Raw genomic sequence first — 19,861 nt, forward strand, 5'->3', positions numbered from 1 at the left:
GCTCAAATACTGATTCTATACCGATAATACGGCTACTAATCTTTAATTTAAGATTTGTGCAGTCACTAAGTCACATGGCATAATCCCCTCTTTTTCTAAAGGCTCCTATAGCTGTGAGAATATCTCTATATGAAGTACATATGTGCAATAATTCTCTCTCATCTGTTAGGTTTGTGAGTATATGTTTGACATGGTTGATTGCTTCTACACAGAAAGATACTCTACATGGTTTCATGCAGCCAACAGCAGAAAATACACACAACACTACCAAATCTTTAAAGCTACAAAAACTGGTACCAGATTTAAACTACAAAAAATAGCCTTGCAGCATTATTTACAATATTTAAAAAGGTTGAGTGCAAGATAACCAGTTACAATGAAAGAAGTGATAAATATGACTCAAAAACTGTTGAAAATTGACACAAACTTTTTCTTACCAAACCATTTGCTCGAGTTTCCTCCAATCCCTCAGCATCAGGTAGAGTACCATTCTAAAAATGCATTCAAACTGCTACAGTAATCAGAGCAAATGGATCTATTTTTAACTATTTAAAAACATCAAACAAACTGCTGAGGTCCCAAGTACATAAATCTACTCTAGGAATGCTATTAACGCAGTGTATCATCTTAAATGGTCCAAGCAAAGATGCCAATATTAAATTGCTGCAGCCTGGTACTCCACTGCACAGCCACAAACTGGCTCTTACAAGACCCTGAAACCTTACCAATGTCACTATAACATTCTGTGAGCCTTTCAAAAACTTGATAAGTGATCATTGGTCACAACTAATACACTTTGTATTTACACTGAAGCACCAAAGAAACTGATATAGGCACGCATATTCAAATACAGACATATGTAAACAGGCAGAATACAGCACAGCAGTTGGCAATGCCTATATAAGATAACAAGTGTCTGGCGCAGTTTTTAGGTTGGGAACTGCCACTACAACAGCAGATTATCAAGATTTGAGTAAGTTTGGACGTGGTGTTATACTCAGCGCATGAGGGATGGGATACAGCATCTCTGAGGTCAGGATGAAGTGGGGATTTTCCCGTATGACCATTTCACGAGTGTACTGTGAATATCAGGAATCCGGTAAAACATCAAATCTCCAACATTATTGTGCCCAGAGAAATATCCTGCAAGAACGGACCAACAACAACTGAAGAGAATTGTTCAACATGACAGAAATGTGACCCTTCTGCAAATTGCTGCAGATTTCAGTGCTGGGCCATCAACAAGTGTCAGCATGCGAACCACTCAACGAAACATCATCAATATGGGCTTTCGGAGCCAAAGGCCTAGTTTTGTACTCTTGATGACTGCATGAAACAAAGCTGTATGTCTCACTTGGGCCAGGCAACACTGACATTGGACTGTTGATGACTGGAAACATTTTGCCTGGTCAGAACAATCTCGTTTCAAATTGTATGAAGTGGAGGGATGTGTACGAGTATGGAGACAACCTCATGAACCCATAGAACCTGCATATCAGCAGGGGAGTGTTCAAGCTGGTGAATGTTCTGTAATGGTGTGGGGAATGTGCAGTTGGAGTGATATGGGACTCTCGATACAATACAACTCTGACAGGTGACAGATATGGAAGCATCCTGTCTGATCACCTGCACCCATCCATGTCCATTGTGTATTCTGACGGACTTCAGCAATTCCAGCAGAACAATGCAACACCCTACATGTCCAGAGTTTCTACAGAGTGGCTCTAGGAACACACTTCTGAGTAAACACTTCCGATGACCACCAGACTCCCCAGACATGAACATTATTGAGCATATCTGGGATGCCTTGCAGCCCGCTTCTTAGAAGAGATTTCCACCCCCTCATATTTTTACAGATTTATGGACAGCCCTGCAGGATTCATGGTGTCAGTTACCCCCAGCACTGCTTCAGACATTACTCGAGTCCATGCCACAATGTGTTACGGCACTTCTGCAAACTCGCAGGGGCCCTACACAATATTAGGAACAGGTATACCAGTTTCTTTGGCTCTTCAGTGTTTAATTCACTTGTGAACTCTCATTTTACAGCAACAGAGAGCACAAGTTTGTTTCCCCAAGTTGGATGTGATTAGTGTCTACAAAAAGGTTGAAGTAAGCTTTGTTTTGCGGAAATAGAGGGCGCCATCTTTTTATCAAACTGGGGATAACTCGCACTGAAACACGGAGATACAGTGAATGGACTGGGATTATTTTCATCCTGCAATGATGCTGTTAGCACCTGGATTAAGTGAGTTATAGTCCGCCTCAATAAAGAATTAACTGCATAGTTTTGATAATGGAGGGACTGAAGCACATGGATCTGGGAAAATGATTAATGTGGGTTTTAATGTGGGACTATTTACATGAAGGAGAGTTCAAAGTAATGTCAAAGGGATTACAAAGATTGAGTAGATGGCAGAATACTATTTCTCTAGACGATAGAATGATTTCATGTAATGTATCTGTTATTTCACAATAAGACTCACTCAAGTCATCAAGGAAGTTTCAGTACAGAAAGGGTATAAGGAAAGTGAAAGTAAACTTATTGGAAGCATCTGAATCAGAGTACACATTTAATGTTAAGTCTAAGGTTACATGGGGGAAAAAAAATAACACTGTGGGGCAGCATTTCTCAAAAGTACAGCTAGTGCTGTTTATTTAGTGGACTTATGTGATGAAAAAGTGTACAGATGTCCATCAGATCAACATCAACAAACGTAGTATGGGTTATGAAAAAATATCATTTTGCTCACAACAGACAATGAGTTCAGTGGTTCCAGAAAATTATGAAGTTTTGACTCACCATGAAATTAGGCAATGAAGTGTTGACTGTTCTCTCCTCCCCCCCCCCCCCCCCCCCCCCCCCCCACCCATTTAACAGTTTCTCATAACAACAGAAAACAAATTCATTTTAAGAGTAATTATATAGGTTACAAAAGATTCACATTTCAGTATTTTGTATGGAAATCTGCAAGAATTGTCCACTGAGTTATTTCTTATATTGATGGCACTTTTGTATAACTCACATTACATTTCTTTTATTATATGAGGTTTTATGCCAAAATATTATCACAAGCTTTATATATCAGAATCTTGAGAAAATTTGCATACATAAGGCTGTATTTAGGATGACAAGTTACTTTCTCATGTTCACCCCATAAGTATGCCAGATAGTGTAAGCTACCCATTAATTTTAAGTCCAACAATTATATGAATTGCCTGTGTCATGCTCCATGTCATCATGTGTCACTTTGCTTTGGGAAACAGTTCCCATTTGGGTGTTATAGCATTAGAAACTTGTATATTGTGTATGTCCATTCTATTGATTATTCGAATCCTGTCCACTGCTGTGTGTCACACTGCAACAAATTTCCGGCACTCAAAACATTGTTTGATTGTGTACTCCAAATTGCAATTCACACATGCAGTTAGCAGTTTTAACTGTATGGAGTAAAGCTTGAAGTTGGTTTGTTATTGTCCAGTTTATCACTCTGTACATTGTTGATATGGTGCCTCCCGGTATTATTTTCATCACTAAATTTTCCCGCACGATTTTCCAATTGTGCAGTGATCCGAAACAGATCATAGCCTAGCTCTCTTACGACACCAAGAAGCTCCTTACTTTATTGAGTCAACTGACCGTTGCCTGACTATACCCATCTCCAAATTTTTTTTGTTGGTGCCCTGTTCCAGTTTCACACATTTTGCCAGTAGATAAAGTAAACACTCCTCTTCTATCACAAATATTGTTAATATTACTTTTACTCTCATACAAACAACCCTTATTACAAAGACCATTCAAACACAACTTACAGCCAAGAGATTTCATTAAATACATTTAGTGGTTGTTTTGAACATAGGAAACAAGTTTTTTATCATCTTCTCTCAATGTAGTTTCATTTCCAAATATTGTTTTCTCTAAAGAACACCTGTAAATATGCTGAACTGAAAGCAAATGCTCACAGACATATGACAATCATTAGAAACACAAATTTGGATTTTCACATTAATATGCACGATGAGATAGAAAGTAAAAATGAAAGAAATAAAGATTTAGTCAATTACAAGTCTAATGAGAAAGTGAACTCGCCAGAGCAGGTGTAATGTAAACAGGTCACACCAGTCAGCACAGATTGTGAACCACTTTAACGTAATTGCAGTTTATTATTAATTATCTTTTATCTACATGAATCTCATTACACCTTAGAACGGAAAACCCCAGATGGAATAACAAAAATGAAATGGAATGATATCACTACATAGAGGAGGCGTTGTGCAGCATACAGACACATTTAAAAGTCCACTAAGCTAGTCTAAGCTTGTAATTCTTCAGGCTTTCCCAGCAATCTAAGGACATCTTGGGTTGTTGGGTGTTCTACCGGTTCTCAGCATCGTACTTGTATGATATTTCGGTAGCGTAACTCATTACCTTCATCAGGTGCGACCTGAGACTATCACTAGAGTGGACCTGGTCCAGTATTTATGCCTGTGGCCTTCCCCCTTCACCAGGTACTCCCTCTGCAGTCCGCGCATGCTCGCTGTGGTCTTCTGGAGCATTGCCATTCCCTTTTACATCCGCTGCAGTCCTGGGTGTTCTCTTTGCGGTGGGGAATGTCAAGGACGACCTGGGTTTACGGAAACCAGGGATTTATAATATACTTTGCCGATGTGGTATGTCATACATTGGCCAGACAACAAGAACAGTAGATATCAAGTGCAAGGAACATCAGAGGCACACCCAACTAAGACAGGCAACAAAATTAGCCATTGCTGAAAACTGCCTAGAACTATGTCATGCCATGAATTATGAAGAAACCAAGTTTCTAGCACAGACACCCAGATTTTGGGACAGTGTTATAAGGGAGTCAATAGAGATAAAAGTGACCGATAATCTCATGAACCATGACACAGGGTACCAGCTACGTAGAGCCTGGGATCCTGCTCTGAAATTGCTGAAGAAGCAACGAGGACAGCTACAGCACTCCACAAATAGAAGAACTGAAGGTGTGGGCATGGAGAACGATCCCCATACAGAGTTCCAGGTGCACCAGACCGAAGATGGAACACCCAGGGTCGGGACCGACAGGCGCGGACCGCAGAGGGAACATCTCAAACCGCAGTGGACCGAAAATGGAACGGCAACACTCCAGCAGATCACAGTGAGCGGGAGAGGACGACAGGGGGAATGCCTGGTACCACAGACAGGATTCCAAATGCACCAGAATGAAGATAGAACACCCAGGAGAGTGTCTGGCAGGTGCGGACCGCAAAGGGAACACCCAGGACTGCAGTGGGCAGAAAAGGGAATGGCAATGCTCTAGAAGATTGCAGCGAGCAGGCGCGGACCACAGAGGGAGCGCCTGGTGAAGGGGGAAGGCCACAAGCATGAATAGTGGACCAGGTCCACTCGAGTAGTAGTGTCAGGTCGCACCTGACGATGGTAACGAGTTACGCTACTGACATATCATGCAAGTACGACGCTGATATCTAGTCTAAGCTTAATTTACTTTTCAATGTACGGTACTTTAAATGTGACTGTCTGTTAAGTGACTCCTCTACTTGGTATCATTTCACTGTTGATTATACAACTTACTACACTTAACACTGAAAAGAGTAAAATATTTACATGCTACTGGAATGAAATTTTCAACTCTGCAGCAGAGTGCACCGATATTAAACTTCCTGTCAGATTAAAACTGTGTGCCGGACCAAGACTTGAACTTGGGACCAATGCCTTTTGTGTGCAAGTGAAAGTTTGAAAGGTAGGAGATGAGGTACTGGCAGAAGTAAAGCTGTGAGGGCGGGGTATGAATCGTGCTTGGGTAGCTCAGTTGGTAAAGCACTTGCCCGTGAAAGGCAAAGATCCCAAGTTCAAGTTTCAGTCCAGCACACAGTGTTAATCCGCCAAGAAGTTTCACGTCAGTGCACACTCCACTGCAGAGTGAAAATTTCATTCAGGAAACATTCCCCAGGCTGTGGCGAAGCCATGTCTCTGCAATATCCTTTCTTCTCAGAGTGCTAGTTCCACCTTTCAAACTTCATAGAAGCCCTTCTGCGAAACTTGTAGGAGATGAGGTACTGGTGGAAGTAAAGCCATGAGGACAGGTTGTGAGCCATTCTTGGGTAGCTCAGTCAGTAGTGTACTCGCCCACAAAAGGTATAGGTCCCGAGTTCGAGTCCTGGTCCAGCACACTTTACATGCCACTGAAGAATAAGTATGAAGAAGACCTTAATGAAATTCAGTTTTCATCTAACAAACAAAGTTGCATTATACTTACTTCTCGTCCAAGAGCTGCCATCCTGTCATTCAAGCCATCAAGCATTGGGCTGGATCTTGCATTAGCAGGTTTTCCAAATTTGCTAAGCTGGAACAAAATAATTATTTTCAGCACCTTTGTCTAAGCAGTTGCAAACGTACATGCACATTGTTTGTATGGACTTGTAATACAACTAAAAACAGTCCTGGTGGCCTATTAAAATAAACTATGTTTATTTCAGAATTCTAAAAATAACTTGTTAGTTGTTAAATAGAATAGGTGGAATAAGCATTTGTCTCATTATTTACATAAGAAAGGTATTTCATGCCACATTCAAAGAAGTCTAGAAGCTTGAAGAACCATAAATACAGTTAGGTATCATTACAAGGCACAAATGCAACCTAATGTGATTAAAATAGTGTAATTATGTCAAAATCATTACACTTGTTGTACAATTTCTGAAGATGCAGGAAAACGGATTACAAGAATGTCATTCAAAAGCCTATAAATGGGTCTAGACTCCTACATTCAGTGAGTAAATATAAGCAAACAATTTAAGAATAATGATAACTTGCCAAATAGCAAAGGCACTGAGTCATCTGAAAGTACATCAACAAGACCGAGAACTTTGCTAGCTTTTGGACAAATTTTTTTTCGAGCTATATGGTATACATACGGCCAAAAGCTATGAGCCTTTTGCCAACTCAACACATATGCTATTTAGTGAGCTGTTATCTTTATTCTTTAAATGATTCACAGTCCACCGGGAATTTCAATTACCATAAGAAACCATTTTTTTCTGTCAAAGTTATGGTATGCATTTCCCATCTGTTTTATTAAATATTGATTTGACAATTTCTGAAGTAACATTCTGTAAAATACAAATATGGTATGGAAAGTTCTGATAGAACGTACATCATTCGGGAGTGAAGATAGCAGCTCGCTGAATAATAGACGCATAAAGACGTTGACAGGCACACAAAACAGAATGAAAACAGACAGCTCGCATTCAGACAAATTGTGTGTGTGTGTGTGTGTGTGTGTGTGTGTGTGTGTGTGTGTGTGTGTGATTAATTGCATTCTGTAAAATATTCTGAGCTGTTGCAAACAAACATGATAAGGATATCCCATTCTGAGAACATGGGCATGTGCTACAAGGGCCATGTTCAGATCACACACAATGCAGGTTCAGACACAGTTTTGTCAATATTTTTAACTCTTTGACAAGAGACTTTATTTATTTATTTATTTATTTACTTTGCACACCTTAAGAGCTATGAGCATTTGTTCAGTTAGAAGGGCTGTGCTCCACAGTAGTGAAGATGAACAAGTGCTCATATGTCTCTTAACACGATTTTGTTAAATTTCATCATAAAAGCACAGAAGGCTGATAAATTCTTAACACCAAGCGTTCTAACTGAAAGCAATTTTCTTGCATGCACATATTTTATGCCAATTATGGTTTACCTTCATGAACACCTTTCTCTTCATGGTTGATTTTGACACATACCACATGTGCTATAACACTGTATGAAACATGTCTTGTTGTCAGAAAGAGAGAAAAAGAAATATCTATGGCAACTGTGTAATGTACATAAACTAGGTGTACTCCCTATGAGGATATACAGAGACCATCTTTTTCATTGCATTTAGGAAGCCTCGAGTTATACAATTTAGATAGCTAAACTGAAAAAAATACAATAAAAAGATTTTAATTGTGTAATATTTCTGGTCATTTTTTCATCTTCAAAAAAGAGTAATATATGTTGTGAGAAGAAACATATAGAATACAAAAAATATGATATGTACAGACAATCAAACATGTCTCATAAAAGTTCACAGATGCCTACGCTGATCTATAACTTTCACAACAGTTTACATCCTCTTGCCTAAGAATAAAAAAATATTGTAAAAAGTGTGATCATAGCTGTGTGCTCTGAGTGTTACCTACACATTTAAATACAGGCCTCATACCATTTGCCAACCGCAACAGTTAGTGTGGGTTTTTCTAATGATGTACATTTGTGACATTAAAAAGACCAATTCTTTGATTTCTTAGAAACTATTAGATTGCAGATCTGATAGGTATAAATAAAATTTCCTAATTGTTGTGTGTTCTAACAATTCCATCTGATCCAAAATTGATTCCATGTAATGGCACAGGCATTGTAACCTAAACATTTTCACAGGGGCAACTTTTGAGGGCTCCTAGACTAGTATCTCACAAATGCTCAAAACTGATGGGTTGCAAGGTCCAGCTCCTCCTTGTTAATCAGAAACAGCAGAATAAGGTTGGCAAACATAGTAACTAAAATGGAATGTTCAACATCTTTGGATGTGAACATTGATGAGGAACTGAAATGGATGCCTTAAATTACAGTTTTTAAATAATCTGATGAAGGCTAGTGAGATAGAGTGATAGAGAAGCTATCTGTGGTCTCCTAAGAAAGTCATTCTCGATTTTGAATGTTCTAGCAAACCTAATTCAGGACAGCCAGATGAGGATTCGAAATAGACTATATGATGACTAACTACACATCCAACTCATGTGCCATATCACCTTCTTTCAATTAACCTACCTGAGTAGAATAAAGAAATGAATACCACCCGTCAGTTAAACACGGGTTCCTGAAGAACCATCTAAAAATGCAGCAATGACAATCTGCACAGATGTCTTCGTCCTCTGATTTATTTTGTATCATGCTTTACAAATGTAGCCCAATATGTGAGATAAATCATTTGAACAGAAAAACTGTAGTTTCACACTAACTTCTGTATTTTTACCACTTCTGCCAAACCGCTTTACACTGATAACCTCCTCCTATTATACAGTCATGATTTACAACATTTCATGTCAATAAGGACAGTTCCTTACTGACACTGTCTCTACCCCACTGTGCCACATTTAATTTACAAGTACTGATCATATTGTTGTCGTTTCAAACTATTTAATATATATAATAGAAGGAACTGTTCCAGGCAGGGTTCAATTTGGATAGTGTCTTGGGGAGTTGGATCATTAGGGGTAGGATTAGAATCATTTTTCTTCGTGGCAAAGTGATACTTCCAACAGAGAGTACGAGTGTAGGACAGTAAATCTTTGACGAGGGCTGTTTGGTTGAATCTGGGAGTGGGGCTGAAGGTGAGGCCTTTGGATAGGACAGAGGTTTCGGGTTGGGAGAGAGGTTTGGAGGAAAGGTTAACTATTTTGAGGTTTTGGAGGGAGTGGAGCTGGAAGTGGGAGATTGAGTAGATGGGAGAGACTGGGTTTGTGTGCAATGAGAGGTGGTTGAGGTTTGCTGGAAAGGTTGTGAAGGGTGAGTGAGTTGCCTTTCCGGAGGTGGGAAACCAGGAGATTGGATAGTTTTTTGAGGTGAAGGGTGGCATGCTGTTCTAATTGGCGGTTGGCCTGTAGGAGGATGCTCTGAATAGCCGGTGTGGATGTGGGAGAGGAAAGATTGAGGACTTTTATTAAGGATAGGAGTTGACGGGTGTGTTCATTGGCTGAGTTGATGTGTAGGTGAAGGATTAGGTGGGTGAGGGCAACCAGTTCCAAACTGAACAATCCATTGCCCTCACCACAACACCCTAATTCAGTAGTTAACCTTTCCTCCAAACCTCTCTCCCAATCCGAAACCTCTGTCCTATCCAAAGGCCTCACCTTCAGCCCCACTCCCGATTCAACCAAACAGCCCTCGTCAAAGATTTACTGTCCTACACTCGTACTCTCTGTTGGAAGTATCACTTTGCCACGAAGAAAAATGATCCTAATCCTACCCCTAATGATCCAACTCCCCAAGACACTATCCAAATTGAACCCTGCCTGGAACAGTTCCGTCCTCCGTCACAGCGGGACCCACCTCCTCTTCCTCAAAATCACCCTCTCCAAACCTTCCAGGAATTTCTGACTTCCAGCCTTGCCTCGCAATCCTTCTTAAAAAACCTTAATCCTACTCCCAACATCACCACTGCTGAAGCCCAGGCTATCCGTGATCTGAAGGCTGACCGGTCCATCGTCATTCTTCCGGCGGACAAGGGTTCCACGACCGTGGTACTTGATCGTCGGGAGTATGTGGCTGAGGGACTGCGTCAGCTTTCAGACAACACCACATACAAAGTTTGCCAAGGTAATCCCATTCCTGATGTCCAGGCAGAGCTTCAAGGAATCCTCTGAACCTTAGGCCCCCTACAAAACCTTTCACCTGACTCCATCAACCTCCTGACCCCACCAACACCCCGCACCCCTACCTTCTACCTTCTTCCTAAAATTCACAAACCCAATCATCCCGGCCGCCCCATTGTAGCTGGTTACCAAGCCCCCACAGAACGTATCTCTGCCTACGTAGATCAACACCTTCAACCCATTACATGCAGTCTCCCATCCTTCATCAAAGACACCAACCACTTTCTCGAACGCCTGGAATCCTTACCCAATCCGTTACCCCCAGAAACCATCCTTGTAACCATTGATGCCACTTCCTTATACACAAATATCCCGCACGTCCAGGGCCTCGCTGCGATGGAGCACTTCCTTTCACGCCGATCACCTGCCACCCTACCTAAAACCTCTTTCCTCATTACCTTAGCCAGCTTCATCCTGACCCACAACTTCTTCACTTTTGAAAACCAGACATACCAACAATTAAAGGGAACAGCCATGGGTACCAGGATGGCCCCCTCATACGCCAACCTATTCATGGGTCGCTTAGAGGAAGCCTTCTTGGTTACCCAGGCCCGCCAACCCAAAGTTTGGTACAGATTTATTGATGACATCTTCATGATCTGGACTCACAGTGAAGAAGAACTCCAGAATTTCCTCTCCAACCTCAACTCCTTTGGTTCCATCAGATTCACCTGGTCCTACTCCAAATCCCATGCCACTTTCCTTGATGTTGACCTTCACCTGTCCAATGGCCAGCTTCACACGTCCGTCCACATCAAACCCACCAACAAGCAACAGTACCTCCATTACGACAGCTGCCACCCATTCCACATCAAACGGTCCCTTCCCTACAGCCTAGGTCTTCGTGGCAAACGAATCTGCTCCAGTCCGGAATCCCTGAAGCATTACACCAACAACCTGACAACAGCTTTCGCATCCCGCAACTACCCTCCCGATCTGGTACAGAAGCAAATAACCAGAGCCACTTCCTCATCCTCTCAAACCCAGAACCTCCCACAGAAGAATCACAAAAGTGCCCCACTTGTGACAGGATACTTTCCGGGACTGGATCAGATTCTGAATGTGGCTCTCCAGCAGGGATACGACTTCCTCAAATCCTGCCCTGAAATGAGATCCATCCTTCATGAAATCCTCCCCACTCCACCAAGAGTGTCTTTCCGCCGTCCACCTAACCTACGTAACCTCTTAGTTCATCCCTATGAAATCCCCAAACCCCCTTCCCTACCCTCTGGCTCCTACCCTTGTAACCGCCCCCGGTGTAAAACCTGTCCCATGCACCCTCCCACCACCACCTACTCCAGTCCTGTAACCCGGAAGGTGTACACAATCAAAGGCAGAGCCACGTGTGAAAGCACCCACGTGATCTACCAACTGACCTGCCTACACTGTGATGCATTCTATGTGGGAATGACCAGCAACAAACTGTCCATTCGCATGAATGGACACAGGCAGACAGTGTTTGTTGGTAATGAGGATCACCCTGTGGCTAAACATGCCTTGGTGCACGACCAGCACATCTTGGCGCAGTGTTACACCGTCCGGGTTATCTGGATACTTCCTACTAACACCAACCTATCCGAACTACGGAGATGGGAACTTGCTCTTCAATATATCCTCTCTTCCCGTTATCCACCAGGCCTCAATCTCCGCTAATTTCAAGTTGCCGCCACTCATACCTCACCTGTCATTCAACAACATCTTTGCCTCTGTACTTTCGCCTCGACTGACATCTCTGCCCAAACTCTTGTCTTTAAATATGTCTGCTTGTGTCTGTATATGTGTGGATGGATATGTGTGTGTGTGCGCGAGTGTATACCCGTCCTTTTTTCCCCCTAAGGTAAGTCTTTCCGCTCCCGGGGCTGGAATGACTCCTTACCCTCTCCCTTAAAACCCACATCCTTTCGTCTTTCCCTCTCCTTCCCTCTTTCCTGATGAGGCAACAGTTTGTTGCGAAAGCTTGAATTTTGTGTGTATGTTTGTGTTCGTTTGTGTGTCTGTCGACCTGCCAGCACTTTCATTTGGTAAGTCACATCATCTTTATTTTTAGGTATATTTTTCCTACGTGGAATGTTTCCTTCTATTATAACCATATATATATATATATACTTACCAAACAAAAGCGCTGCCAGGTCAATAGATACACAAACAAACACAAACATACACACAAAATTCTAGCTTTCGCAGCCAACGGTTGCCTCGTCAGGAAAGAGGGAAGGAGAGGGAAAGACAAAAGGATATGGGTTTTAAGGGAGAGGGTAAGGAGTCATTCCAATCCCGGGAGCGGAAAGACTTACCTTATATATATATTATAAGGAGTGAACTAACAAAATCAACAATTAGTACAGCATTAGCATATTCAAAATAGAAACAAATTTTTAAAAAATTATGCACGAAAGTAACTTCCAAAATAAGGATAAAATTGGTATTAAAAACATTTACAAAACATTTAACTACAAATACATTTGGTGAAATGTTGATGTTTCCTTAATGCCTCTAATTTCACACATCATCACAGCATGCAGGGGCACATGCTTCCATGTTTTCTAATGTTAATTCAAAAGCAATGGAAAATATATATGCTAGAAAATGCTTTCCTTGATGGAATATCAATGGAGTCAAAATGTAACAGAAACCTTAACATTAAGTTCATCCGGCCTGAAACCGAGTAAGTCGAGAAACTCGGCCCTTGGGTTGCTCTCAAAACTAGCCCGAAGGAAGCTCCACACAGCCCTCTCATGTGCCGTGCTGCTGCTGGCCACTTTGGTCCTACAGTAGTCCACAAATTGCCCATACTGCAGAGCAGCCTCCAACTGGTTGGAACGAGCTACAATCTCTGGCTCTGTCACCACCCGGCACAGGTACACAACACGTGACTGTTGCACTGGCTGCTGCTGTTGCTGCTGGGCTGGAAGAGCTTCATTTGCAAATGTGACCAATTTACCTCCAAACTGAAACAGAAGGGCATCAAAAACAATTTTTTTTCTATATTAATCATACATGGTTATCTATGTACAACTTAAGTAAAGTATCAAATGTCTATTTTCAGTTATCTTAAAGTAATTCTTGATTTGTCATTCACAATCATCTAAATACAAACAAATTTGGTAAGTATGGTCAACACTGTCTGATAGCTAAATTCCTCGGGAGTACACAGCAAATAACACTTAGTATAGGGCACCTTATAGTTCTTTCATTTGTACTACAACAAATTATGAAGAAAATAATCACATTCTTCAGCTGCCAAAAAAAATTGTTCAAATGGCTCTGAGCACTATGGGACTTAACAGCTGAGGTCATCAGTCGCCTAGAACTTAGAACTACTTAAACCTAAGTAACCTAAGGATATCACACATATTCATGCATGAGGCAGGATTCGAACCTGCAACCGTAGCAGTCGCACGGTTCCAGACTGAAGCACCTAGAACCGCTCGGGCACGATGGCCGGTTTCAGCTGCCAAATCAATCACTTATTTTCATGCTGTCAAAAATGAAACCACATATAGATATGTTTTCTGCAGACAGAAATTGCTGTGTAGTTGCTCATGATTGTGTCTGTTATCAGCAAGATAAATATTCTCCTTGATACAGTACTAGTGAAGAAAACCACATCTCAGACAGATGGCATTTTCACACTGAGCAACATACGTAACCTGCTACTCTATTTTATGTCATTCACTACATAGTGCAGTGTAATATAACATAGGACAAGTCACAGCAGAATGTTTCAATACTCATCAGGTGTGGTACTTCTCTACATTTGCTCAGATATTAACCACATAACAAATTTTACTGAAGAGGTAGGTTTTGCAATTGCCCTCACCACAAAAGAAAAAAGAATCATGAAATGTGTGTGCCAGAAACACCACTCAATGGTGGGTCCTCTACTTGAGAAAAATCAGATGGCAATTACCTATGGAGAGTCTGATGAAGGCCATTTCATCTGATCTCATCTCAGTTTTCAGGAGGGATAAATTCAGAATCAGACTCTGAAATCAATAACTGCAGCTTGTCACTGCTCCCAACTTAAAACTCACACTAAATCTGCCAATTAGCTTGTAAACTCACAACAGAACAAGCAAAGCCTGTACAATGAGGAGGAGGATGTGTTCAGAAGAACCATTCAATAAGCCATCCAAGGTTAAAATGACTAATAGTATCTCAGGCAAACTTCAGATTAAAAGAAAGGCATTTATCAGGAGATATTTGAACAACAAAGTCTGTTTAAGTGCTTCTTGCTAGGTTCAATTACCAAGAGCAGACGAAACCTCATGATCTCTCTAAAAGAGATGAGGGGTACACTTTTGTTCTCCTCCTCCTCCTTTCTTCCTTACGGAGGCACACCCAAAACAAACATCTTTATTATGTCTTTTCCAAGATATTTGTCTATGCAGCTGGTAACTTCAGCTGTTACCCTCTGAATGAATCCATTGAACGAGACAGGAGAAAATGAACAGCCCTGTATCTTTAGCCTTCTTTAGTCTTCGCTAAAGAATTAATCATAAGGCAAGTATTGGTTCTCATGTGCCTACACCTCTTCTAAAGCCAAACTGGTTGTCCATGATGATACTGCATCTATCATGCCTTCAGTCCTCCCTAGAATGTTAGAAGCCAAGATCTTGGAGGTGTGAGTTACCAAACATGGCCGTATTACATGCACATTTATTTGCAGATGCTTTCTTTGATATTGGCACTGTAAGAATTTTTTTTAATTATATTGGGAGCTTCCTGGTTTTACACAACTTGTATGAGTTGGAACAGTTCTCCATGTAGCTGTTCTCCAGTAGTCTTGAAGATTTCCGCTGGTATATAATCAACCCCAGTAGCTTTCCCAGATTTTAACCGTTCATGACTGCAAGGTCAAACTCTGCACAAGATATAATCTCCCTCTTCTTCCAGATCAACTTCCTCAGTGTTCTCCAGCTGTAGATCTTCATTATTTCCTGCATATAGATTTTCAAAGTATTATTGTCATATTTGTACTGCATCTTTCTGCTCATATAATACAAGAGTAGTTCAATAAGACCTTAGAACATCTAAGAGACGGCACTCACAGTATCGAAATGATTTGGTGGTAATAAGCATCATCTGTTGCTTCATGGCAAGTGAAGTTGAAGCCGTATCTATCACTTAGATTCACTGTTCCTATCAATTGAAGCAATAAGCTAGTGTTTATTTCTCAACATGGAAAAGGTGAGTTTCAAGCAGTAATTAAATATTTCTATTTAAAAGAATTAACATTAAAAGAGGTCAAAACTGAGTTGGATGAAGTTCACGGCACATCAGCTCCAGTGTTTGTAACTATTTACAATTACATGAATGAGTTCAGGACATACAGTGGAAGTTACCACCCCCAAAATAATTGACAACCTCTACAATATGGTTTTGCCTGATTGACAAATCAAAGTGCACGAAATAGTTAAGGCCACAGGCATAGGGCAAGGTACGGAGTTTTCAAATCTGCACAGAAAAATTTGGTGTGAGAAAAATCTCAGTAAGATGAGTGCAATATTAGCTCTCAGTGGAGATTAAACACAACTGCGCTTTCCACGCTGAGAGTTTTTTGAAACTTTTCCATCACAATCCTGCCAAGTTTCTATGTCAGTATGTAACTGTGGACAAAATATGGATACACTACTATACTCCAAAGACTAAGGTAGAATCAAAACAGTGGGTTTTTGGAGGCAAACAGGCTCCGATGAAAGCAAAGATGGGGAAATTGATCAAGCAAGGTGATGGCCACAGTCCAGTGGGATGCACACAGAATCATCCATGTCAAATACTTGAAAAAGGAACAAATAATAACTGGAGAGTTTAGCGCATCATTATTGCAAAGGTTGGGGTTAAACCATCTTCATTTGAAAAAGAAAATCATCATCTTCCATCATGACAATGTACCAGTGCACAGCTGTACAGTTTTGATGGCCAAAATTATGGAATTACTAGTTTGAATTGTTGCAACTTCAATCATATTCACAGTATTTGGGCACAGTGATTTTTATTTCCAGACTTGAAAAATGGCTTGGTGAATGGCAGTCACATTGACTGCAGACCTTACAAGATCCTACTTTTGCAGATGGCTTAAAGAAGTTGGGACAATGCTTGGAAAATTGTACAGTGTTAAAACGAGTTTATGCTGAAATTTAAAAAAAAAAAAAAAATCCCAAAATAATCAGTTTTTCTATCTTTTTATAAGAATTTACTGAATGACTCTCATACTATTCCATATTCATTTTGGACTCCACTGCATTTTATTCATCTACTTTCAAAGAAATGCGAAACTGATTTATAGACACATTTCTACCTTAATTACTTCATTCACCCTTTTTGCATTGATCCTCCAACACTTACAGGATCTATACATGGTAACAGTTAACTATTTGCTTCAGTACCATCCCAACAAAGCTACTGAAGTTAACACTATGATCTTGCTTCAGTTTTATGATGGTTTCTTCCCAGAGTTGGGCAACTCATATGGTTAAATGAAGGTAACTAGAATTTTTCTTAGATTCTGTCATGAGTTGCCTTAACATGTTCTAAAAAGTCTTGCTATAACTGTATGTTGTGTGCTGACAATGCAAAATCCACCTCCAGCATGAAGGAGTAAGAGTTGTATGCTTGGGCCATGCTGAGCCAAAGTCTAAGGGCCCTGCTCCATTCCCACCTGGCACTGATGGACTGTTAGTTCTTGAATGGCTTTGGCAATAATTCCAGAAAAAAAAGTCACTGCCGACTACACTGTCTCCTAGGCGGGTTTGGGGACTGACATTCTACATTACAATGCTAATCTAATACCTTGCCTATAATCTTAAGAGTGATTTCCAATACAACAGCAAACACACTATGCCACAATTTATTGATATCAGCAACTCACATCCTTCCCTACATGTCAGCTACAGAGTGAGAATAAGGGTGAGAATTATCGTGGTTAGGCACTGTATAAGAATCATAAAAGAAGGTTGTATACATGGAAGAATCCTGGAGATACTAGAAGGTATCAGATAGATTATATAATGGTAAGGCAGAGATTTAGGAACCAGGTTTTAAATTGTAAGACATTTCCAGGGGCAGATGTGGACTCTGACCACAATCTATTGGTTATGAACTGTAGATTAAAACTGAAGAAACTGCAAAAAGGTGGGAATTTAAGGAGGTGGGACCTGGATAAACTGACAGAACCAGAGGTTGTACAGAGTTTCAGGGAGAGCATAAGGGAACAACTGACAGGAATGGGGGAAAGAAATACAGTAGAAGAAGAATGGGTAGCTCTGAGGGATGAAATGGTGAAAGCAGCAGAGGATCAAGTAGGTAAAAAGACGAGGGCTAGTAGAAATCCTTGGGTAACAGAAGAGATATTGAATTTAATTGATGAAAGGAGAAAATATAAAAACGCAGTAAATGAAGCAGGTAAAAAGGAATACAAATGTCTCAAAAATGAGATTGACAGGAAGTGCAAAGTGGCTAGGCAGGGATGGCTAGAGGACAAATGTAAGGATGTACAGGCTTATCTCACCAGGGGTAAGATAGTTACTGCCTACAGGAAAATTAAAGAGACCTTTGGAGAAAAGAGAGCCACTTGCATGAATATCAAGAGCTCAGTTGGAAACCCAGTTCTAAGCAAAGAAGGGAAAGCAGAAAGGTGGAAGGAGTATATAGAGGGTCTATACAAGGGCGATGCACTTGAGGACAATATTATGGAAATGGAAGAGGATGTAGATGAAGATGGAATGAGAGATATGATACTGCACTAAGAGTTTGACAGAGCATTGAAAGACCTATGTCGAAACAAGGCTACCAGAGTAGACAACATTCCAACAGAACTACTGACAGCCTTAGGAGAGCCAGTCGTGACAAAACTCTACCATCTGGTGAGCAAGATGTATGAGACAGGCGAAATACCCTCAGACTTCAAGAAGAATATAATAATTCCAATCCCAAAGAAAGCAGGTGTTGACAGATGTGAAAATCACCGAAATATCAGTTTAATAAGTCACAGCTGCAAAATACTAATGCGAATTCTTTACAGACAAATGGAAAAACTAGTAGAAGCCGACCTCGGGGAAGATCAGTTTGGATTCTGTAGAAATATTAGAACACTTGAGGCAATACTGACCCTACGACTTATCTTAGAAAATAGATTAAGGAAAGGCAAACCCACATTTCCAGCATTTGTGGACTTAGAGAAAGCTTTTGACAATGTTGACTGGAGTACTCTCTTTCAAATTCTAAAGGTGGCAGGGGTAAAATACAGGGAGCGAAAGGCTATTTACAATTTGTACAGAAACCAGATGGCAGTTATAAGAGTCGAGGGACATGAAATGGAAGCAGTGGTTGGGAAGGGAGTGAGACAGGGTTGTAGCCTCTCCTCGATGTTATTCAATCTGTATATTGAGCAAGCAGTGAAGGAAACAAAAGAAAAATTCAGAGTAGGAATTAAAATCCATGGAGAAGAAATTAAAACTTTTGAGAGTCACTAATGACATTGTAATTCTGTCAGAGACAGCAAAGGGCTTGGAAGAGCAGTTGAACGGAATGGATGGTGTCTTGAAAGGAGGATATAAGATGAACATCGACAAAAGCAAAACAAGGGTAACGGAATGTAATCGAATTAAGTCAGGTGATGCTGAGTGAATTAGATTAGGAAATGAGACACTTAAAGTAGTAAAGGAGTTTTGCTATTTGGGGAATAAAATAACTGATGACGGTCGAAGTAGAGAGGATATAAAATGTAGACTGACAATGGCAAGGAAAGTGTTTCTGAAGAAGAGAAATTTGTTAACATCGAGTATAGATTTAAGTGTCAGGAAGTCATTTCTGAAAGTATTTGTATGGAGTGTAGCCATGTATGGAAATGAAACACGGACGATAAATTGTTTGGACAAGAAGAGAATGGAAGCATTCGAAATGTGGTGCTACAGAAGAATGCTGAAGGTTAGATGGGTAGATCACATAACTAATGAGGAGGTATTGAATAGAATTGGGGAGAAGAGGAGTTTGTGGCACAACTTGACAAGAAGAAGGGACCGGTGGATAGGACATGTTCTGAGTCGTCAAGGGATCACAAATTTTTCATTGGAGGGCAGCGTGGAGGGTAAAAATCATAGAGGGAGACCAAGAGATGAATACACTAAGCAGATTCAGAAGGATATAGGTTGCAGTAAGTACTGGGAGATGAAGAAGCTTGCACAGGATAGAGTAGCATGGAGAGCTGCATCAAACCAGTCTCAGGACTGAAGACGACATCAACAACAGGCACTGTATCGGTCTGGAGTGGTAATGTTGAGTAGTAGGCACTAAGTATGTGAAAACTTAAGCAAATTGTAAAGCTTTAATAACAAATTTCATGAACAGGAAGATGGGATTGCAATGAGCAGTTGTCTTGGTAACCTGCTAGCCAACATTTATATAAATCATTTAGAAATAT

The 19,861-nt window shown here is 40.7% G+C and overlaps 1 protein-coding gene across 7 annotated transcripts in view; it reads right to left on the reverse strand.

The window, feature by feature from the left end:
* LOC126161371 (protein transport protein Sec31A) overlaps positions 1-19,861 on the reverse strand; it is a 154,667-nt gene that overhangs the window by 87,603 nt on the left and 47,203 nt on the right. For 6 of the 7 annotated variants that reach the window (XM_049917141.1, XM_049917146.1, XM_049917145.1 and 3 more), the window contains exons 10-12: positions 13,074-13,388; positions 6,279-6,365; positions 438-491 (exon numbers count right to left, since the gene is read on the reverse strand). In XM_049917141.1, coding sequence (XP_049773098.1) covers positions 438-491; positions 6,279-6,365; positions 13,074-13,388 — 456 coding nt within the window. The remainder of the gene's footprint in view (positions 1-437; positions 492-6,278; positions 6,366-13,073; positions 13,389-19,861) is intronic. The other variant, XM_049917142.1, reaches the window with a different exon arrangement.

This window comes from Schistocerca cancellata, chromosome 2 (assembly GCF_023864275.1).
Source record: "Schistocerca cancellata isolate TAMUIC-IGC-003103 chromosome 2, iqSchCanc2.1, whole genome shotgun sequence".
Lineage (NCBI taxonomy): Eukaryota > Metazoa > Arthropoda > Insecta > Orthoptera > Acrididae > Schistocerca > Schistocerca cancellata.